Below are 21,170 nucleotides of genomic sequence, written 5' to 3' on the forward strand. Positions count from 1 at the left end.
CCTTTACTGCTTATTTTAATAAAAATTTCAAACTTCTAATGAAAGAGAACCAACTTAAAACGTTAGATTTACATTGTTCGTTTATGCCCCCACGCTATAATGATGGAATGGATTTTTTAAGTGTGGGTTAATTTTTGTAGCCCACTGAGATATTGTTTCAGTTAAGACTATATATCTTGGTAGATGTGTGATAACGCCTACTTATGGTTATCGCTATTATGTGTTGGCTACTTCCTACTAGCATACAATAAGTTGTAGTTGACATTACTTTACGTTAAATATTATCTATGCTACATCAAAGCCTCTTGCGTTTCAACGACAGACATTGGAATTGATTGCAGTCGCACTTGCACAATGCAATCAATTAGCGTTTTGTCCCACATTCGTTAATTACACGCCTCGCTTTTCTTTGTTGGTGTATATTGCGTTACTTTCGCAGGTTAATTAAGTGGGCAAAGTACAAGAAGTCAGTAGCCTACACCCTGCTTGGTTAGTTAATATCAATGTGTTCCACATTACGACAGTTCGTCTGTCACTGTGGCCTAAACTTATTTTATTTCTTTTATGTGTTTGAAAATGCAACACAATAGCAGACTATACGTGACACACAAAAAATAAACAGGGTTGTATAACTACATCCTGAGTCAGACTGTTAGATTTTAACTAAATTTGGTTTGGTAGAAACATGATTGAAAGATTGATTTCGAAATATCTTTGCTTTAAACACTGGTTTGTTTTATTTTTTCAAAATATCACGACAATACACTGGAACCGTGCATTCCATAGTGAAATGAGAGAAAAAAGAAGCGAAAGACCATTCAAGGTCACCAACCATATTTTATCTCTTGTCAATTTGTAGTCTATAACCTATCCTGTCTTACGGCTGCGTTGTGTCGTTCTACATCTGTTACAACATCACATGAATACTATGCACGTATTAGTAGCAACAAGTTTTTGTTGTACAGTTCAATGCTTAACTATCACATGAATATGTTTTTTTTTTCAACTAAAATTCACACAACTTCTCTTCGTAGCGTTAGGTTACGTACATATAGCTTAACAGTGCAAATTGTATCTTTTGCGATATCACGGAAGATCTTGATTTCTTCAAGGTAAACTACTAAGCTATCAAGTCATCGCTGTAGATATTTATATAATTCGTTCTTCCGATGTAAACAATAAACTGTGACGCATTCTTACTTTGAATTTTTGGATTTTTCAGGATTCTCCACAGATTTCAAAATGTGGAAATTTAACACTGCCCAAAAAGAAAAGTTTATGCACAAGGCATGAATAGTGGAAACTTTACTTTTAAATTTAACACAACAGAATGTATGCATGGAAGCATCTTTCTCTATTTTTCTTGTAATGAATGCATGATAGTCTCATGGCATCGACTGATTTGTTGTTCTAGTTATGATCAACATTCTAATTTGACCATTTCATTTTCTTAAGTCCGCCGTATGCTGTGTAGTATATTTCCACAGGTATTATGGCTTTAGGCGCACAAATTTTTGTTTGAAAGTTAAAAAATATTGACTTAAACCTATATATAAAAGTATGCAACATGCTTTTACGTTAGTAGCGAATTTCATCTTTCAGAAAATTCCATAATTTGGTTGTGTGAAACTGAAACACTTGTCAAGTTATTCAATTCCATAATTCTCCCTTTCCGGAATTTCTGAAATCATATAGGAGTCCATGTGTTAAAACTTCGATCCATTAAACGTCTGCTAGAGAGCAATGAATAGTACCGTCAAAAAAGAGTTTCATTGGCTATTTCTTCAACTCCAAAAAAGCTTTATCAAAGTTTTATGGGCTTGCCTTTTTTCCTGTTAAGAAAAAGTGGGTAAAAACTCCAGCTATGCTTTGGTGTGGTCTGAGTGCTCACATTTTTTGTCTGCATTTAAATTTTTTACTAGCCAATGATTACTTGGTGAGCTATAGAAGCAGTAAAAGATCCAGCGGGCGGAAGGGGGCACTTGGTCACCCACCTTCTAAAAATCGGGAACAAAGCATGTAGGCTAGTTATTTTCCTTTTTGCAATTTTTTTCGATCGCTTTGCTCGCTTAAGCCCAATTTATCGACCAAGTTGGCGGTACAGCGCACGTAAGGTTTCAGAAATGGATGTAAGAAAGACACTTTTTTATATGCTTTTGTTTTGAGCCTAGGTTTTGAGGTAAAATGTGTCTTATGGGCCAGAAGAAGCTGGGGGCTACCTCAGTGAATTTGCGAAACTCAAAGTAGCCTACAGAACACTGTACACACCTACAACAAAAAAATTATTGAAGTCCTTCTGTGGTTGTTAATGAAAAACTATTTTATACGTAAGTTTAATTTTAAACAAAAACGTGCCACTCAAACTTCTACGAAAGTCAAGTTTTGGTGAATTTGATCATATAGCCACAAGCTGTGCGTCTTGATGAAAAAAAACATCGTTGGACTAAGATTAAGGTACCCTTCCCCAATAAGGCCCGCCATTTTGATTTTGTCGCAGATTGATTATGAAATGAAAAAAGCGGTTACCAATGTGTGTTTTACTGTGTTTTAGCACCTTTAAAGCACTTCTTCAAAACAAATTTAATAACATATTGACCACAGTTTTAAAATGTTTTGAGCCATAAATTGCTGAAAAAAAACAATACACAACATCAAAACAGTGAAAAATCCCGAAACCAATTTATTTACATTGTTTATTGCAAAAAGAAATGTTAGACTTCACACTGTGATTTCAAGTAAGTTCTTTTCCAATCAAGCGTAAGTTCGTGCACACAAGGCTTTTTTCAATCACAAGTTCAAATAAATTTCTTCAAAATTTTTTTTTTCAACAATAAAACATTTACATATCACAATTAGGGCATACAAATTAATTCATCATCATCTTTTGTTAAACCAACACAGTCTTCATGGTACCATATTTTGCAACTTTCACATTGCCTCATGTCGGAGACTGTATTTTTTGAACCTACTGGGCAATACCAATCTCCTACACTTGAACGTCTTTGCATATTTACTGCTTTTCCATTTCGTTTTGCCTTTTTCCTCCCTTTTCCATTAGAGTCAAACAGAGACTTCGATACAGTTGTTGCTCGATATAATTAACGCTCTTTTTTCTTTGCTCCCGCTTCTTGTTTAGGGTATTTGCTGACGGTGTAGCCATAACTCTATGAAATGGTGTTGATATGGGGGGCTGTGTTGAGATCCTATTCCTTGTTGACGGTTGTGGAGACATCTCATGACTTGTTGACGGTTGTGGAGACATCTCATGACTTGTTGACGGTTGTATAGAGACACCTCATGACTTGGTGGTGGCTGTGAAAACATGTCATGACTCGGTGATGGCTGTGAAAACATGTCATGACTCGGTGATGGCAGCTGAGATTGATCACCGACTGTATGGTCAATGTTGGTGACATCACTTGAAGCAAAGGCATGGTCAGGAATAGCCTTGTCATCAAATGGAAAAGTTCCACATTTTTGAAAGCCACAATGAATATTAGATTTTGTCATGGTTTTGCACCAAACAGATGAAAATATTTTACCAAATAATTCCTTAGTGGGTGACCTATCTGGTCGCAGTCTCCAAAAATTGAGAACTTCTTCCTCCCAGTAGTGCTCAAAGGCTCTAAATGCTGACACATCCAGGGGTTGAAGCTCATGAGTTGTGTTGGATGGAAGACAAAGCAATACTACTTCGTACTTGTCTGCCTCATCCACAATGTCTGGAGACACGTGACTTTGACCCCATCAAAGACCAGAAGAATCTTTCCCGGCAATTTAAACTTGGCAAAATGTTGCAGCCACTTTATAAATAATTCATGCGTCACGCTAACCCTTTTCTACCATCTCAAAACATGATAGAAGAGGTAGATTGTCACCAAAGCTTTCTCGCCTGTTCTTGCCTTTGAAAAGAATTATGGGTGGAATTGTTCCTCCAGCAGCGGTGACACAAGCTACAACTGTTACATTTTCACCATGTTCGGTTGCCACAAGATGGACCCTTTTCTGCCCCTTTTGTGCAATTATAGCCTGCTGATGATGCAAGGACAAACGGCAGCCTTTCTCATCCAAATTGTAAATTCGGTGAGGTTGATCAAAAAGTTCCATTTTTTCCAATACCTTTTTTAACTTGGTATAGTAGTCCTTTACAATAAACCGATTCAACTTTTGTGCACGGACAGGATTCATATGCTGAGCTTTACGTCTTCGTATAGTTCTGGCCATCGCTGCATGAATAGACGGAACCATTTTTCACCTGCCAAATTATCTGTAAAGGGGTGTTCCAGGCCATTTTTATCCACAAAGTCAAAAACAAATTTTCGAATCCTTTTCGCAGTTAATGGTATAACTCAATGTCAGAAAAACGAATAATTCTTTTTGCCAATTCTTTTTCCACATCAGTAGAAAGCAATGATTTTCTTTCCATTCTTTTATCATGTGAACCACTCTGAAGATGATTCCTCAAGTTCTACGAGGTATTATAAAACGTTTGGATGCCTCTCTTACAGATACACCATGTCGGTTTACTGCTTTCATACAATTTTTTAGAGATTCTGCTGTCCATGAGATATCACAAATAGGAGCCGTTTTATAAGTGTCACAGGGCACAATACAACTTATTAGATCTGTGATAGGCAAGAAAAAACTTCAGTAATCCAAAAACAAATGATGAAATATAATAAACAAAAATAAATAAATAATAATAAATAAATAATAATATAAATAAACAAATGATGAAATATAAATGATGAAATATAATAAAAGCGAACCCCAATTTTCTCAAAACTGGCAACAAGTAAGTTATTTTGTGCCCTAACCACACGATGGCGGTATTTTGACCTGAGGTTGTGTTTGCTAGCTGCCAGTAAGTGAGTATCAACTACACTGTCCTTCTCCTAACAGCCCTTACAAGCGCACAATTATTGAATGCCAAGGGTACCTGCCCTAATAAGGCCCATGCGGGCCCATGGCTGATTTTGATGGGCTTTGTTAGGGCAACTTTTCACAAACACTTCAACGTAAACTACCTATATACACTACCCAAGAAAGGTCAATATGTCAATACATGTTGAAACTTTAGACCCTTTAGCATATCCTGAAACTCTAACAAAGGTAGAAAACAAACACCACTTACAGAAACACGCATTTGATTAAGTACTGAACAAAATTTTATTTCTGTAAGATAGCTTTCAAACATTTACAAATGCGCCCTGCTGGAATGTGGCTTCTTCTAGGAAACCGAATTACTTTTCTGTTCATTCACGTGATTATAGCAGCCAATCAGATTACAACAGCTGTTCCTTGCTTGCTTTGGTTTTCCAGATATGAAAGGGTGGGCCTTATTTAGGCACAGGCCTTATTTATGCAGAGTACGTTACACAAAAAAACACTAAAATAAAGTTAAATTTTTTTTGCAAATTTTGTTTTGGCACACCTCTCCCAGACTGCCTACCAATATTTGGTTTTCCAGACTGCAACTTTTGTATTGTTCATTTCGTTTCCCAAATCTTACTTTTTTGAAACTTTGGTACCCTCAAAAATTGTTTTTTAGATCTGCTACTGTGTGGACAAACAACCAATCTCTTAACCTTCAACAATTCCTAAGGGTGTTAGGCAGTAGGCAATTTAGGGGGAAGGATAAAGGGCGATGGCCCCCTCCTAATGATCAGGAAAAAAAGTAAAATTTTGCAAAAAAAAAAAGTTATGATGCAATGATGAACGTTAGAAACTGCGCAACTGTGTTGCAAGACCTAAGGGGCGATAATAGGCTTTTTCTCCAACTTTTTGGCAAGGCTTGCTCAGTTTTTGGCGAAGAAATCCGAATGCTCTGGAGAGCACCTAAACAACAACATCGACCTAACATTCCAGCTGAAACTGCGGAGGTCTATTTCAAACGAACAGTTTTTCTTCCTTTTCTTGACAATTGCATGACACAAATTCACGACAGATTCAATGAGCACTGCTCGCTAGCTTTTAAAGTCAGCACATTTCTACCTTCATTGATTCATGAAGATGAGGACTGCCTGATCGACGAGATTTTTGACTTCTACCATGGAATGCTGGATGTTGAGCCAAGCAATTGCTTTGCAGCTACTATTGAATTGCGAAGATGGAGAGCGAATTGGCTTGCAGTTTCTGTGGATAAACGACATGCGACTTTTGTGGATGCGTGTCAAGCTGCTGAACAACTCGGCACTTATCCGATTATCCATAAATTACTTGGAATCTTTGCTACGCTTCCAGTTACAACTGCCTCCAATGAGCGATGTTTCAGTTCACTAAAGTACCTGAAAAATTATTACCGCACGACCATGACCGAGCTACGTTTGGATGGTCTAGCTCAGATGTATTTAAACAAGGATGTTGTACTCGAGTAGCCTATGATGCAGTCATTGATATATTTGCCAAGCGCAGCCATCGCATTAAACTGTAAATTGTCATTGCGAATCGCCGAGAATGTTCAAAAGGTAGGCTATTCGAGGTCGGAAGGACTAACTTATTGTTTATGTTCTGAAGTGTTTGATATGTTTTGTTGCGGTTCATTGATTGGAACAGTAACTTACTTCTGCGGATTCGCTCTTGATTTTGGACCCCCTCCCCTCTTTCTGTCGGTATTCTGACGATTTCAGCTAAACCCCTCCCTCCGTTCTGACGCATCATATGACATTTTAGTATAGCCTCCCTATTTGAAGAGTCAAACAAGTTTAATTTTAACCCAAGTAGAAAACAATTGAACCAATTAACAGCCATTTTCACCAAATTTAAGCTTTCTGTGCACTATCGTTGAGACTACCCCGTGTGTACTAACCCCAGACCCCCATTGGCTTCCAGCCGTCGAGTCAGCCGCTACGCGGCTGACTGACACAATGTCTTGCCCCCCCCCCCCCCCCTAACAAACTTTTTAAATACGCCACTGGTGTTAGGGTGGGCTATGCCAATTTCGCATCTACTCTTGAACAAAACACGGCTTCATTTTCATTTTATTTTTTTTGAAAATGTTTTTATACATGGGCTAAGTTAATGCTGTAGTTTAACAATTGAATCTTGGAGAGTCTTGCTCAAAGTAATTGTTTTTTCAAATTCTTATTAGTTTGAATACTTGATGACGTAGGTGCAGAGAGTTTACGGCATCTAGAACTGTTGCAATAATTTAATCCACTTTGTTGTTGCTAATGTTTAATAGGCCTACTATCATTAAAGAAGACAACTGTTGTTTTTTTAATAATTTTTAAGGTTAGGCTTGGAAAAACAGTAGTTAGTTTAGCTTTATTTACGTCGAAACGGAAACCGAGCGACGAATTTGAAAGACTTCTTCCATAACTGCCAATAGGCCTACTGTTGTAAAACTTACGCACGCACGCATATTTACGTTTTAACCTCTAAGCGTCTGCATTTGGGGTCGCGTGATACGTCGCAGTCAAAGTCATTATTTTTGAACGCAGCAGGTGAATAAACGATGAAGGCATAATTAGTTAGACTAAAATATAGATGAGAATCAAAGTACAAATAAACCTATTAAAAGCTTTTTTAGTTACATATGCAATTTGTTAAACAACAAATATTGTTAAAAATAGTGAAAAAAAAAATAAACACTGTGTAAAGCTTTTTAAAAAGAGACAACTATCACATTTTTAAATGGTCATAAAGTTGTAGGGTACTGAAAGCAGTCGCTAAACTGTTGAAATCAATGGTTATCGGTAACTTAAAACAAGTTAAGAGTTGTTCGTTTGAAGTGAAGCTAGCAAGTTCAACTGCCAAGTTACCATCAAGCAATAGATATTTGATTGGGGCAAAAATGATAAAATTTGATTACGATCTCTTGCGCTATCATATTCCTGGCTACCTTGGGCCCCCGAGGCCACGTCTATGTTCGGAATCACATCTTAAAACTTCATTCCCAACAACATTATGTCTGGAGCGACTGATCAGCCGAGACAACTTGCCTCAACAATGACAAAGTAATGTAGGTGGCTCAGGGCCGGATTTAGCTGATGGGGGGCTTGGGGCACTTTTAGATCGGGGGCCCCCGTGCAAAAATACTTCTACGTCTACCGTAGCATTAATCCAGCACTGCACAGCATTTTGCAGGAACTTCAAAGGCTGAAAGAAAAAAAAATGACACAAAATCACATTTTTCCACGTAGGGGGCCTTTTAAATGTCGGGGGGTCCGGGGCACCTGCACCCTCTGCCCCCCTAAATCCGGGCCTGAGGTGGCTAGAGACAGAACGTGTTGCGAAAACATTAGACTCATGTATTTAAAGGGCAGCGTCTGCAGACGTTGAATCAATGCAAAAATGACAAATTTTGTTGTTTTTGTGTGTTTTGAGATCATCGGCTTCTTTCCTTATGCAGTGGCTATCTTTAGTTGGTTTACATCGTTTTCGAAATCGTAAACTATTTTCTTTTGGGCTCAGCGTTATCTCGTTTGCTTTACGCCTAAATGCAAATTTCCAAAGGTGAAAAACAATACTCCAAAAAGTTGCTTAAGATTGTTTTGTGTTAATAATTGTAAAAAATCTGTCAATAAGTTATTTTTCAACAGTTGAACGTGTTACAAAAGTGTCCAACATACATAATCAGTGTTGATTACAATTTGTCAGTGATAATAAACATCGGTGGAATAGTTAATTAAAGTGATAACTGGGTGTTGACATACTGAACTCTGGAAATTTAATCATGCACTCATCAAAGATATTAGTGCTCATTTGGCATTTTTAATCACAGTTAATTATACACATAAGATATGAATACGACTTTCTGTCGTAGCTAAATATTATTTAAGGTTGGAGTTGTATTCCAATCTCATTCGGTGACTGATCTGTCATTGCAGAGATATTACGGTTCAGCCCATATCTTTAGCTTACCAAATTGAAATGCAAAGATTTATATAGAGAAAAGTACTTTAAAAAAATGTTGTCAAGTGTTTTTAGATCTTTTCTTTGGTCTTCAGTTCAGCTCAGTTTGTTTTTATTTTTGACCATCACAACGAAAAATAATATGCTAAACACAGCAGAGGTCTATAACAAGGTAGAAGCAACAAAATGCGAACCTTATAACGTGCTTGATACCGAAACAGGATAATCGGTTTAAAATATGGCACGTCTAAAATCTAAATGCTATTTTTGTTAACTCGAAATTACATTGATTGACATTTATTTTTGTTGCGAGTATAAATACACATATTCAGCAAAGTCAGATAAAACAAACGATAACGCAGAATGTGTGGATACTGCAACGGGTGGCTGCGAAGTGACCTGGAAGGTCATCTAGTCGAGCAGCCACCCTCAACAAAAGAAAAGGTAACAAATTAAACATAAAAGAAGCAGTCAAAGAAGCGAGGCAAAATAATTTAAAACATAAGTTTACGGTATAGTTGCTTGAATGAAAACAAAATGCATCATCTCATAAGAGATCTATATAGTCCTGAAGCCATCATCATTAGTAATACGATAGTAGTAAATTTTTATAAAGATCTTTAAAGGAGTTAGGTGAGTTTTTTTTCATTTTCAATGGGATTGAATTCCAAATTTCCACACCTCGTCGTCGTCGTGTGAGCCTCTGGGGCGGAGGGTCTATCTTTTTACCACTCCAGATTCACGATGTTCCCGGACTACACTGGAAGGGTACTAGAGAGCAGCCAGTCTTTGGTTTCATCATCCATGACACGCAGACCTTCCACTCCGTTGGGTGGCTTGAAGATGGTGCAATCGTTGATGATGTGGTCTGCGGTCTGTTCCTCAGCACCACATTCACAGGAGGAGGAAGAGGCCATTCCCCATTGGTGCATGGTTGAGCAGAGCGGAGCGTTGAGCATGGTTTCCACACCTGTATACTTGAAACTACGTTGAAGTTTTGAAGATAAGTATTGAGGAACATAAAAATTATCCTTGTCAATTGCATTTCTGGTATTGCAAGAATGAACATTTTTTTGCTTTTTTAAAATAATTAGAAAAAGTACATGGTAGTGAATTGCTTTCATATTTATGCATTAATTTTGAAGTTTCGAGTTTGAACAAATCTTTTATTTTAAGAACATTTAGTTGTTTGAAATATGGAGTCACGTGATCCGACCATTTACCTCCCGCAACTATATTTATTGCTTTGTTTTGGAATGCTTGGAGTTTGTCGACATGTGTCTTAAAAGTGGAACCCCATATTGTTATTGCATATTGTATATGGGGATGAACAAGCGAGTGATATAATTGAAGTCTGGTTTTCGGAGGAATGAAAGACTTCAATTTAGACAAGATGCCAACGGACCGAGCAAGTTTCAATTTTAGATCATTGATGTGGGGTTTAAACGAGCGCCGCTGTGTTTATATGTCAAATGTACACGCAGTTTTCTTTGAAGCTGCACGTTTTTTGAGTGATGTAAGTTTCCAACATCATTGCATTGATAAGTTGAAGAAGTCATTGAAATTTTGACTGGATTTAAAAGGTTAAAAGCAGTTGTTGGTAGGCTATAAAATAGCTTTATATAACATTTTTGTTTAACTCACTACCAGATGGCATTGAATCTCTTGTATCTGATTCTGTTTAAAAGCCATCGGAAGGTAGCCTACTGCAAAAAAAGAACTTAAATTGTAGTTCGTACATTCAGGGCCGTTGAGAGGGTATTTTGGGCCCGGCACCCCTGAAATTCTCGGTCCCAAAACCAAGAAACTTCTAAGAAAATAGCATTAAATCCAAATGCGTGGTGGTTTCTCAAGTTTTCGAGCCCTTTGGAAACGTCTGGGGCCCTAAAGTCATTCCAGGCCCGGGCCCAAAACTACCTTCTGACCACCCCTATCAACGCTGTTGCGTACATTTAAGTACCTCGTTCAAAGATCACGTTGGTTTTTGATAATAACGTTACACAGAAAAACAGCAGGTGAAGGCTCCGAAACGATTTTTGAAAACCCAAGGCTTGAATTGCTAACTCAAGATCGTGTAAAACTAATCGGAACTCTATTCGGTGAATTCTTGTTCAAAATATAAAACCAATGGTAACACAAAACCATCAAATTTCATCATTTAAATACAAAGCCATCGCTTCAGGTTGCAGCAACAAAGAAAGACAGGTTGACGAACATCTATTTGATGCAAACATGCAAGAAAGGAAAGTGGTCCATGAGGTTTTTCACTTAAAACATGATGAAATCTCAACAAAGTGAAAAAGCGAAGACGTGGGATGAAAAATCCTGTTTACTAAACACATCATGTAGTAAAATTGCTAAAGTAGGCTGGAGATGCAAAAACGTAGACCTACATTGAAAACAATAAGATTTGCTTTTTAGATTGGTTCAGCGTCTAGAGACGTCGAATCGATGCAACAAAGAATTAATTTTAACAGCTGAGTGCGTTGTAAGAAATCGTGTAATTGTGGTGTTGCATGATATTGCATATAGCAACATCAATTTTTAAAAATTTGCATCTCTGCTTACACGTTCTTTTTTTCAATATTGCAAACCTTATGTTTTAACAAACGCTTTTCGCTACCGGTAGGCTATATCCAAATTAAAAAAAAAATAACTCGATGCTTTACTTGGAACGGTAGCAGCAGTCAGTATAGGCTAGCGTTAGGTCGCTTCGTCTAAGCATATCCAAAAGTATTTTTTTTAAGCTGCTTTATTCGTCAAAATAAAAAAATCAGCAACCTCTCAAGCATATATACTTGCTCCACATACAGCAAAAATGACAAGACTTCACTTATTTTAAGAAAAGGAAATGCCTAAAAGGGATTTACTAACTTCAAACAGAGGCCAACTATTGTTTTCATCAACTTTTTTCGTCAGTATCGTACTTTTTATATTAATGTGGTGTTCAAACGCGTTGGCATACTGCAGTCAAGGTTGCCGTCACAGTTTGGTGGCGGCCAGGCTCCATGATGAAGAAGGGCTTGAAAGATTTAACAATGTTGTGATAAAGCTGCTAGCATCATTTTCTGTTAGTGAAGTAGTCTTGTTCCAACAATATGCAGTTCCTCACAACCTGCTGAGACAGTTTCAGATAATAACTTGCATGATTTCTTTATCATAATAGCCTACAGCTGTGATTAGACACAAAGAGACTGCTGCGGTTTAATGTAGGCTACCGTATGTTAGACTCGCAAAAGCAGAAAAGGATGTGAAGTGACTTGTGTGTTTGAAAGACGTTTCAGATAAGATAAACAATGTGATCAAGCTTGCTATAGGAGTGAACGAAAGCACGTTTCAATTTTAGGGCAGAGTTTACAAACTTATGACGCAAACAGTTTTAAGAGCTTACAAAGAAGTTCTTATGTAAACATCAGTGTGTTTATGTAAAATATGATGCAATGGCTCACTCAAAAAAAAACTATATTACCTTGTATTATATAAGGTAGAACTTTTATCTGACATCAGGACAATATTGACTTACTATTCTATTAGCAACTATGCATTTTTTTTATTTGGCAACATTTGTTTTAGTATATCTGACCGCATTGGTAACGAACCTTTAAAACGTCATCGATGAATATCTTGATCGGTAAGTGAAAAAACAGTAGGCTTATACAGCAGTAAGCTAAGCGTTCACTGAACATAACTTTAATATCTAGCTAAATTTTGAGGTATATCTTTTGATTAGAATAGATTGACTGGGCGTTCCATCCATTTTGCTACAAAGATAATCATGTTCATAAAAAATCAAAAGGTTAAGTGGGCTGCATTATGTAGAATAATCCTGCGACTTACAGCATGGCAGCAACCAGTGGAAATAAAACAGTGCAATTCTCCAGTGCAGCATAGTTGACTTCGCAATTGTGCACTCACTCTAAGCGACAAATCTAAGTGTTATAAAAATTTTAAACGGAACAAGTCGAGAGTCGAGATGCACTTTCGCTGTGTGGGAGTGGATTCTGTGCTAAAGGCCTAGATAAGAATCTTGAAGTTTTCCAGGGATTAAGTTGGATATTTGTCTTTTCGTGGTTTTGGTGCAAATATAAAAGCTTGAAAAACATGTAGGCTATACCCATGGCCACCTAAAGATACGGCCTAATTTGTCACATTTTGCAGAAATTTCCAGGTTTTTTTAACTTTGGGCAAACGTTTAAATAAATTTTTCTAAAAATTAGATTTTTACGCTTTCTTTACTCTTTTTCCCAGATGACACAATAGGTTTTAACATCCTCACATGTTGAAAAACAAAGAAAATTTGATTTCGAAGATTTTAGTCAGACTGTTAATTTTTCAATAACAGTCTGATTTTGCGATTTTCAACTTACTTTTTTCTCGTTTGCTATTGCTTCCCCAAGGCAACAAAAAAGTTTTATGTCATTAGGAAATCGCAAAAAGTAAAAACATCTCAAAAAATGTCAGTCAAGCACTAGCAGTAGCTGTAATCAAAATTTGCAAAATGTGACAAATCAGGCCGCATCTCCAGGTGGCCATGGCTATACCGCAGTACTTTCATAACCCCACCGATATCAAGAAAACCAGCAGCGTACACAATCCGGGGAAAAACCCAACTGTTTTCTAGTGATATGAGGTGGATGTTAAAAATAGCCTCCTATAAGCTAACACTGCACCAACCCATCCAAACGAGAGAGATAAGCGTGCCGTAAATCTACAATTTGCGATGTGCAATCGAAAAACTTAAGCATTCACCTACCGTTAAATTTCTGTCAAGATATTGTTTGTGCTATAACAGTTAAAACAGATGTTATTTGATCTTAATTGTAGAAATTGCGCTGTCGCGATTATGAAAATATAATTTTTTAATTCAATTGTTTGAGTTTTGGTGGCTTAAATTGTGTAGCCTACATGTGAACGGGAGTCGTAACTTATTTATCAGTTTAAATTTAAGTCACAAAGATTGAAAACAATAATCACCAGCAACTTCAATAAATCGGTGGACAGCTTGGGTTAATTTGCTTCCCCAAAGTTGGTTCTCCCTAAATCAGTTTTAAACTGCGAAGAAGTATTTTTTGAAAGTATGTTTGTTGGAGTGCAGAAAACAGCAGTCTATCTTTGTGACGCGAAACTCAAACCGCATAACATATCTTGCTCAACTACAAACTAGGCTATACCCATACAGCACAAAGCAATACGACATAAGAGCTTTCACCAACCTTGCAGAGGCAATGATGGCTTGGTTGCGCTACATGTCTATCATAGACTGACTACAATACCACTCTAAAACGGTAAGAACTTATACGGAAAAAAAGAAACTATCAAAATGGGGAGATAAATTTTGGAAAAGTTGCCTTACGTCATAGACGTCTCGCAAACTAAAAAACTGAAGATTATCAGCCACTTCCTTTTTCCTAGAGGTTCAATCAAAAGAAAAAATATACAGATCCTTTTTCCTATCAAGAATTTTCTGTCCAGATAAGACCATCAAAACCAAAAACATTCTGCATCCAATTCCAGTTGTTCAAATTGTGTTTGACAAGGAGAATAAATTTAGAAGTGTACGTAGACTTATCATCGGGGTGAATAAAAATAACTTAAAAATACTTATATTATGTTGATCGTTATATAAGACGGTATTTTAGACCCCGGTCAGTAGTCTATTAAATGCATTTTTAATAAACTTTCTGGTAGATACGAAAATGCCGAATCACAACAGCAACAGTTGATTGTATACCCATTTCCCTTCACAGAATTTTTTAAACAAAAATTTATAACTAAGAGTAAGACCCTAGGAGGAAATACGGAGAGTGGCACATGTTGGAATACAGTAAGTACGATCAAGGTTTTTCCAAAAAGCTGAAATGTCTTCAACTGTTGCCATGACTTCCAAGCCTTTCGAAACTTTCATGAGAGAAAACAACACATATCTAAACTTGACCACAGCACAGTAAGTATACTACAATATTTTATATTATCGTACTTTGATTGACTGCAATGAAGTTTGATAGTTGTTGTAAGTTGCTTGGCATGTTGAAAAAAAATGTATCTTAAATTAGATTGCTCGACATGAAACTGTTGATTTGTAATTTGCAACAGATAAATAAAAATATCTTATTTTGTTGTAAGTGCCAACTCTACTCAGGTTTCCAATGCGGCTTAGACAAATATTGATTGTTAGCTTTACTAGAATACTTTTTGACTCAACGTAATCGTGAATTTTTTTTATTTTTTTTATTGCATTTCAGACCTTACGAGCGTCCGTTCACGGATACCGCCATTATAGTATCCGCTGTTATATTGCTCACCTTCTTAGTTCTCGGATTGGTAGGCAACATCCTCACCATTGTGGTCATTACCAGAAGCCCCAAACTGAAGTAAGTGCTTGAAGTAGGTGGTTAGACTACATTGGTGTACCCGGTTAGAAACTGTATCACGATTGTATTGTAGGGTTAAGATTCTAGAAATTCCGATTCTGAAATTTAAGCTACATTTTTGTTCTTATGCCAGGATTTATCAACGTCACATCTAACTGTTTTGAAACAGAGCAAGGTATTTTATTTGCTAAACTAAGCGATTTATTTCTGCCTCAAATAGTTTTTTTTTTTCACTATTTCAATAAATAAACCATTTTTTAGCTTTCATGCGTACCTTTAATCCGGAAAAACCAAAAATTTTATTTGATTTTGTTTATGAGTTTCAGATAAAAGTTTGCTTTGTGTAGGGGTGTGCTTTTATTTCAGTTGGTGGCCTATCTAAAGCAAGTGTTACGACACAACCGTAGAATCCTCAAGACAGAATAGAGTACTTGCCTCGAATAAAATCTCTTGATAAAAACTTAAAATGAGATTTTCATCTCCAAGAATTTCTCTTTTCAACATTTATTTTTTTCTAGAAATATCTTCATGAGCTTCATCGTGTCTCTCTGCGTTTCCGACTTATGGTCGGCCATGATCAGTTGGTTGTTTCTCTATAGAAGAACATGGGGATTTGATGTATGGGATCCACTGCCTTCACCTTTTTGCAGAGTAGGCGATATGTATAAAACTACATTTTTCCTAACAACCAGTCAAAATAACATTTATGCTGCTACAGTAATTATTTATACAGACACAACTGTCATTTTCATTTCCTTTATAAACTTGTTCATTTTTAATCGTAATCCACCTTTGAACAGAAACCTATCAATAGAAATTTAGCAACATTTTTTTTTTCTTTGTTTTCGCAATTACACAATGTTGTTTTGAAGAGGTAACCTAATCATCAGGTAACACGTTGTGTTTTGAATAGTAGGTGTTGTTTGTAGAGACAAAACAATTCCACTTTTGCATTTATAGTTAATGTCGTAGCTTATGCACTCTGAGATAAAACAATCACTTTGCGTCATTTTTTTGAACGTCACACATTATGTTCTTACAATTCATCATGATTAACTCGATATTGGAAAAGCACAGATGATTCTTCTAAATATAATTTTCTGAAACAAAATTCACCCTTTTTACGTTAATTCAATGCTTTGAGGCCTTATATTAATGTAAAGTGAACAGATTGTGCTATCTTGGCATCGTTACACTAAATAATTGTCAGTTTGTCAAAAGTTAGGGTATTTTAAAGACCCGTTGGTAGTTGAAGGGTTAAATAAACTACTTAACATACTTAGCTTTAATAATCTTTGTTGAGTTATGAAGTTGTTATATTTCTATCTGTTTCTTTGCAGTTTTATTGGGCGAGTGATTTAATGACCAATTACGTTACTGCCTGGCATATTCTCTCATTTGCGATCCTTCGATATCTTTCCTGTCAATTCCCGATTACATTTTCAAAAATTAAGTTGAAACACGCAAAGGTGAGCAACACAAAGCTTATTAAAATTTTAAATCTTTTGATTACCTTTAAAGACAATAAGTTAATATGACTGATAAATTATGAGCAATCCTTATTTTTACTGCAACAGACTTAACCAAAAATCGTAATTTCATAAGGTTGTTTTTAAACTTACAAATTGGATTGATAAATCTTAATAAAATTTTTAGAAACACTAAATTTTCAGCTTTAGTTGGTTTAAGTCCAGTTACAAACGAGATAAGAAATAAACGAAATCAATCAACTTTTTGAAATGTTTTATAACGTTATCTTAGGCTGCTTATAGCTCCATATAAAGTAAACCATCTTTACATAGTTAATACTATTTAACCTTGAACAGTTATTTAATGTCCATTTTCTCACTGAACTAGTACGAAATGAAAGCATGTTCACAGTCTTGCTCTATAAATCTGTTAAAAATGAACCTCATCTTGTTGTCTTCAATGCGAATTTTCCGCTATTTAAATTCAACTTTTATGTTTTCAAGATGTTGATAGCAGCAATGTGGACTTTGTCGTTTCTTCTCGGATTTATTCCATTTTTCATCTTTTTTGATGCAAGATCGATTGATAGATCCAGTGACGAGCCCAATGCTAGATGGCCTGCTTGTACTGTTACTCTTGAATGGTAAGGATCCTGCGTTATAGATAAAATTCCATAAAAGTATTACAAACAAAAATGTTGTAAGCTGCAATTATGTTGAAAACGTCTTTAGGGGCTTTTTTTTATTGTCGGTAGACCTACTTACAGATTAATGAGATTATGCATTAATGCTACGAAGCTAGCCGACTAAGAAATATTTTAAGATTGTTATAACAAGAAAGTTTCTCCCTTAATGCACAGGTACCAGCAATACACCACCTACCAGAAATTGGCATACCCCGTATTGCTATATACTCCCACGGCCGCCATGGTGATAATATCAATTTGTCTCTGCATCTCTGTGTGCAAACGATCAAGGAAGTTGAAATATGCAACAAATGGGCAAAAGCAACGCCAAAAAGAACGTCAGGCAGTATTGCAAGTCTTTCTCATCGTGATATCTTACCTCATTGGCTACATTCCCTTCACAGGTAGACTCTATAGACACATGTGCACTGCAGTAGTAGATTAGATTTAGTTTAGTTTATTTAAAATTTAGAGTCCGTGCCATTACACCAAGTAACGTACAGCAGCAAAACATTGAAAAGTATATGTTGGTTTTGCAGAAAGATTCTAAATTGTTTTTGATTAGGGGCTGTCCATAATAGATGTCCTCATAAAATTGCAAAAAATGACCCTCTCTTCCCATGTCCGCAAAATGTTCGTACTGTATCTATGGCACGAAACAGCTTAATCCGCTTTCGGGATTTTGCTCTATTTACGTACCACAAACCTAAGTTGTTTCTGGCAGAACACAGGGGTCGACACTCGACTCGACTTTGCTGAGCACCCCCAACATCGGGATCTACCACAAAAAAAGAAAAGTTGCGCAAAATAGAAAAAAAAAATACCACAAAAAAAAAACCATGTAAAAAAAATCCCACATAAGGCAACGTCGACCAAAGGATGCGAGAACTAGTTACCCTCCCCCGCACTGGTGACCCCCAACGTTCAGAACAACGCAGGGCACTCTACCTTTGCGTGTCTCGGGCAAACCCAGCCCTCAGACACTGGTGGGGTGTTATGTGGCACGAAACAGCTTAATCCACTTTCGGGATTTTTCTCTATTTAGGTGCCACAAACCTAAGTTGTTTCTGGTGGAACACAGGGGTCGACTTGCCTCCGCTGAGCACCCCCAACATTGGGAGCTCCCACGTAAGGCAACGTCGACCAAAGGGTGTGAGGACTAGTCACCTTCCCGCATATCAATAAAAAGTCCGCAATTTGTAAATTCCTCTGATTACGAACGTCTGTTATAGACAGCCTCTTAAACCATTTAGAATAATGACAATCTTCACAGCAGAATTGCATCTTTATGTCTATAAGTTGACGAAGTTAGATTTGTAAACTACTAAGTTTTGAATTAATTATGAAGTAGGCTACATGCTGGTATGGTGGCGGGAGCCGGAATCCCTTTGTGAAAAGTTCAAACATTTTTATGTTTTAAGCTGAAAGACATGGATAAATCTATTTAATTTAGCTTGCAGCTATGACCTAGTTAGACTCAACTGATGAACCACTTATTGTAGACATTGTTATGTATAGCTTTTAGTGGCGGATCCAAAGGGAAGATATAGCCCCACCTTAAACACCAATAAGTAACTTTATCCACCGTGTATTTACAAGGTCAGATAAATGCAGACCTACACATCATTGTGTTTTGTTGTAATCGCCCATCTTAAAGCTACCAACTATAGATCCGCCACTGATAACTTTAGGCTTACTACCAGGTTTATATGACATGTTGATAATTAATAAAATCTATTTTATGTGTAGGCCTATGATTATTGCCCAATCTAACCTTGTCGTCTGTTTCAGCTTATGAGTTCTGGTCAGTTCAGCCTCGTCCAAACACCAGATATAACAGACAGTTCGATTATTGGTTTGGAATGATCGAGTATTATTTCATTCGATTTTCGGAATGCCTCAACCCTATTTTCTACAACCTCGGCTCTTCAAAAATGCGTCGACACACAAAGAAGTTTCTAGAAGAGAAGCTGTGCTGCTGCCCAGAAAGCGAGAGTCAGTCAGCCACAAACAGCACAAGCGCTACAACAACCTTAAAGACAAAGATTCAAACGGTTGCTGTTGTTTCAACTGACAACGAATTGGGAGAATGAAAACTTTTTCTAAAGCCACAATTTGTAATAGGCTAAGCTTAAAGTTTGCTGATGGCTGCTGTACCGTATTGCTGCTTTGCAGGATCATCATCTTCTGTGGTTTTGCCACCTTTTCCTTTTGTTCCCGTTCACTATTTGTAACTTTGTCGTTGCTGTTGTTTTCCGACAAAGAAAAAATAAATTGAATTGAAATTGAATTGAATTGACAGGTCACGATTTCTTTCTATCTCTTACCAGGAAAAAGACTTGGAAAGATTCAATGACGTAGTTTGATGGGTCAACCGAAAAGCAGTCAATTAAATGTCGAATAATTCTACTAGCGAAATGATAATCTGACTTCTTGAAGAACTTTAACGAACGGCTTCTCAAATAACTCTAATTTCTGCATCAACTACCAATCCACAACTCATAGCACAACTCTCATAACCAACTCAATAATAATCATCATATCATAATACAACTCCCATAATAATAATAATTACACAAACTACACCACTATTTATAGTTGGCTGTTCAGTCCAGTAACTTCGAGAAGGTTACATCATAAAGAACCATCGTTCGGTCACGTAGCATTTAAATGTAAACAACAGAAGTCTCTAGAAGGTCACGTAGGGAAAATGATTCCAGAAAACACGTTACATAATACAGATTTCGTCATCAGAGGTTACTTCAGGTCATAACCGATAATAACACATCGCACCAGAATTCTACAACCAAACAACACGCTCGTTGAAGATACAAAGCAAGCCATCGCGAGGCATTGCACCTTGATTGTGACATACGCCCCCCCTTAGAATATTGTTGCAAACAATATAACAACACAATCAATACAAAACACACCACAAAACAATTAATTACTCAATAATCAATTCTCATAAGTCCATCGTTGCATGATCTACCAACGATAGCTTTCTCAAAACAATAGTTACGTTTTCTGCGAAAGTTCCAACGTCCGCAATGTTTTCAATGCACCGGCGAGCAAGATGACCCATCTTCCTACATCGGAAACACCTCCTCTCCGGACAGTCCTTGGCGAGATGACCTTCTTTATGACAATTGTAGCAAGCCTTTTCATCAAAAGGGCAGCTCCTGGCTATGTGTCCAATCTCTACACATCGGTAGCAATGGTTGTCACGGCAACGTCTGTTTTCCGAATGTCCGCCGTCAGCAACGCACTCCCTGGCGAAGTGTCCGCGTCTACCGCATCTATAGCAAACTCCAAATGGTCGTCGCCTGCCTCTTCTCCTCGGTTCATCGCGCTCGTAATATCCGTCATCGTGAGATCGTTGCTGATTATCTGCAGAACAATCTCGAGCAAAGTGACCTTTCTTGCCACAAGAATAACAAGTAACTTCAGAATTTCTCTCAATAACATTTCCGATTATAAGATCAACTAAAGAGTTTTGCAAACATAACGCTTTCACAGTCCCACTACAATATGGTGTTTCGATGTCTATCATCGCTAACGGTCCTTGAATTGAAGTGTTATTAATCTTTATCACATGGCCAGTTTTTCCCGTTAACTGACTGTCTTTAACCAAATCTCTCCTCACTATTATACCAGTAGAACCAGAATCACGTAAAACTTTTACCTTTTTGTTTCCAACTTTTCCATCTACTACTGGCAGGTAATCTTCAGGTATTATTTTTCCGCAAACATCTTCATCCGGTTTCTCCTCCCCAAGCTTGGGTTCA

The 21,170-nt window shown here is 37.0% G+C and overlaps 1 protein-coding gene across 1 annotated transcript; it reads left to right on the forward strand.

Moving 5' to 3' along the window:
* Positions 1 to 14,714: 14,714 nt before the first annotated feature.
* On the forward strand, positions 14,715 to 19,589 carry LOC145777410 (adenosine receptor A2b-like). The gene is made up of 7 exons (XM_082588778.1): positions 14,715 to 14,800; positions 15,099 to 15,227; positions 15,746 to 15,878; positions 16,568 to 16,696; positions 17,201 to 17,340; positions 17,557 to 17,786; positions 19,174 to 19,589. The coding sequence occupies exons 1-7, from the start codon at positions 14,715 to 14,717 to the stop codon at positions 19,473 to 19,475; spliced, it is 1,149 nt and encodes a 382-aa protein (XP_082444904.1). The 3' UTR covers positions 19,476 to 19,589.
* The last annotated feature ends 1,581 nt before the right edge of the window (positions 19,590 to 21,170 follow it).

Source organism: Aplidium turbinatum, chromosome 9 (genome assembly GCF_918807975.1).
Source record: "Aplidium turbinatum chromosome 9, kaAplTurb1.1, whole genome shotgun sequence".
NCBI lineage: Eukaryota > Metazoa > Chordata > Ascidiacea > Aplousobranchia > Polyclinidae > Aplidium > Aplidium turbinatum.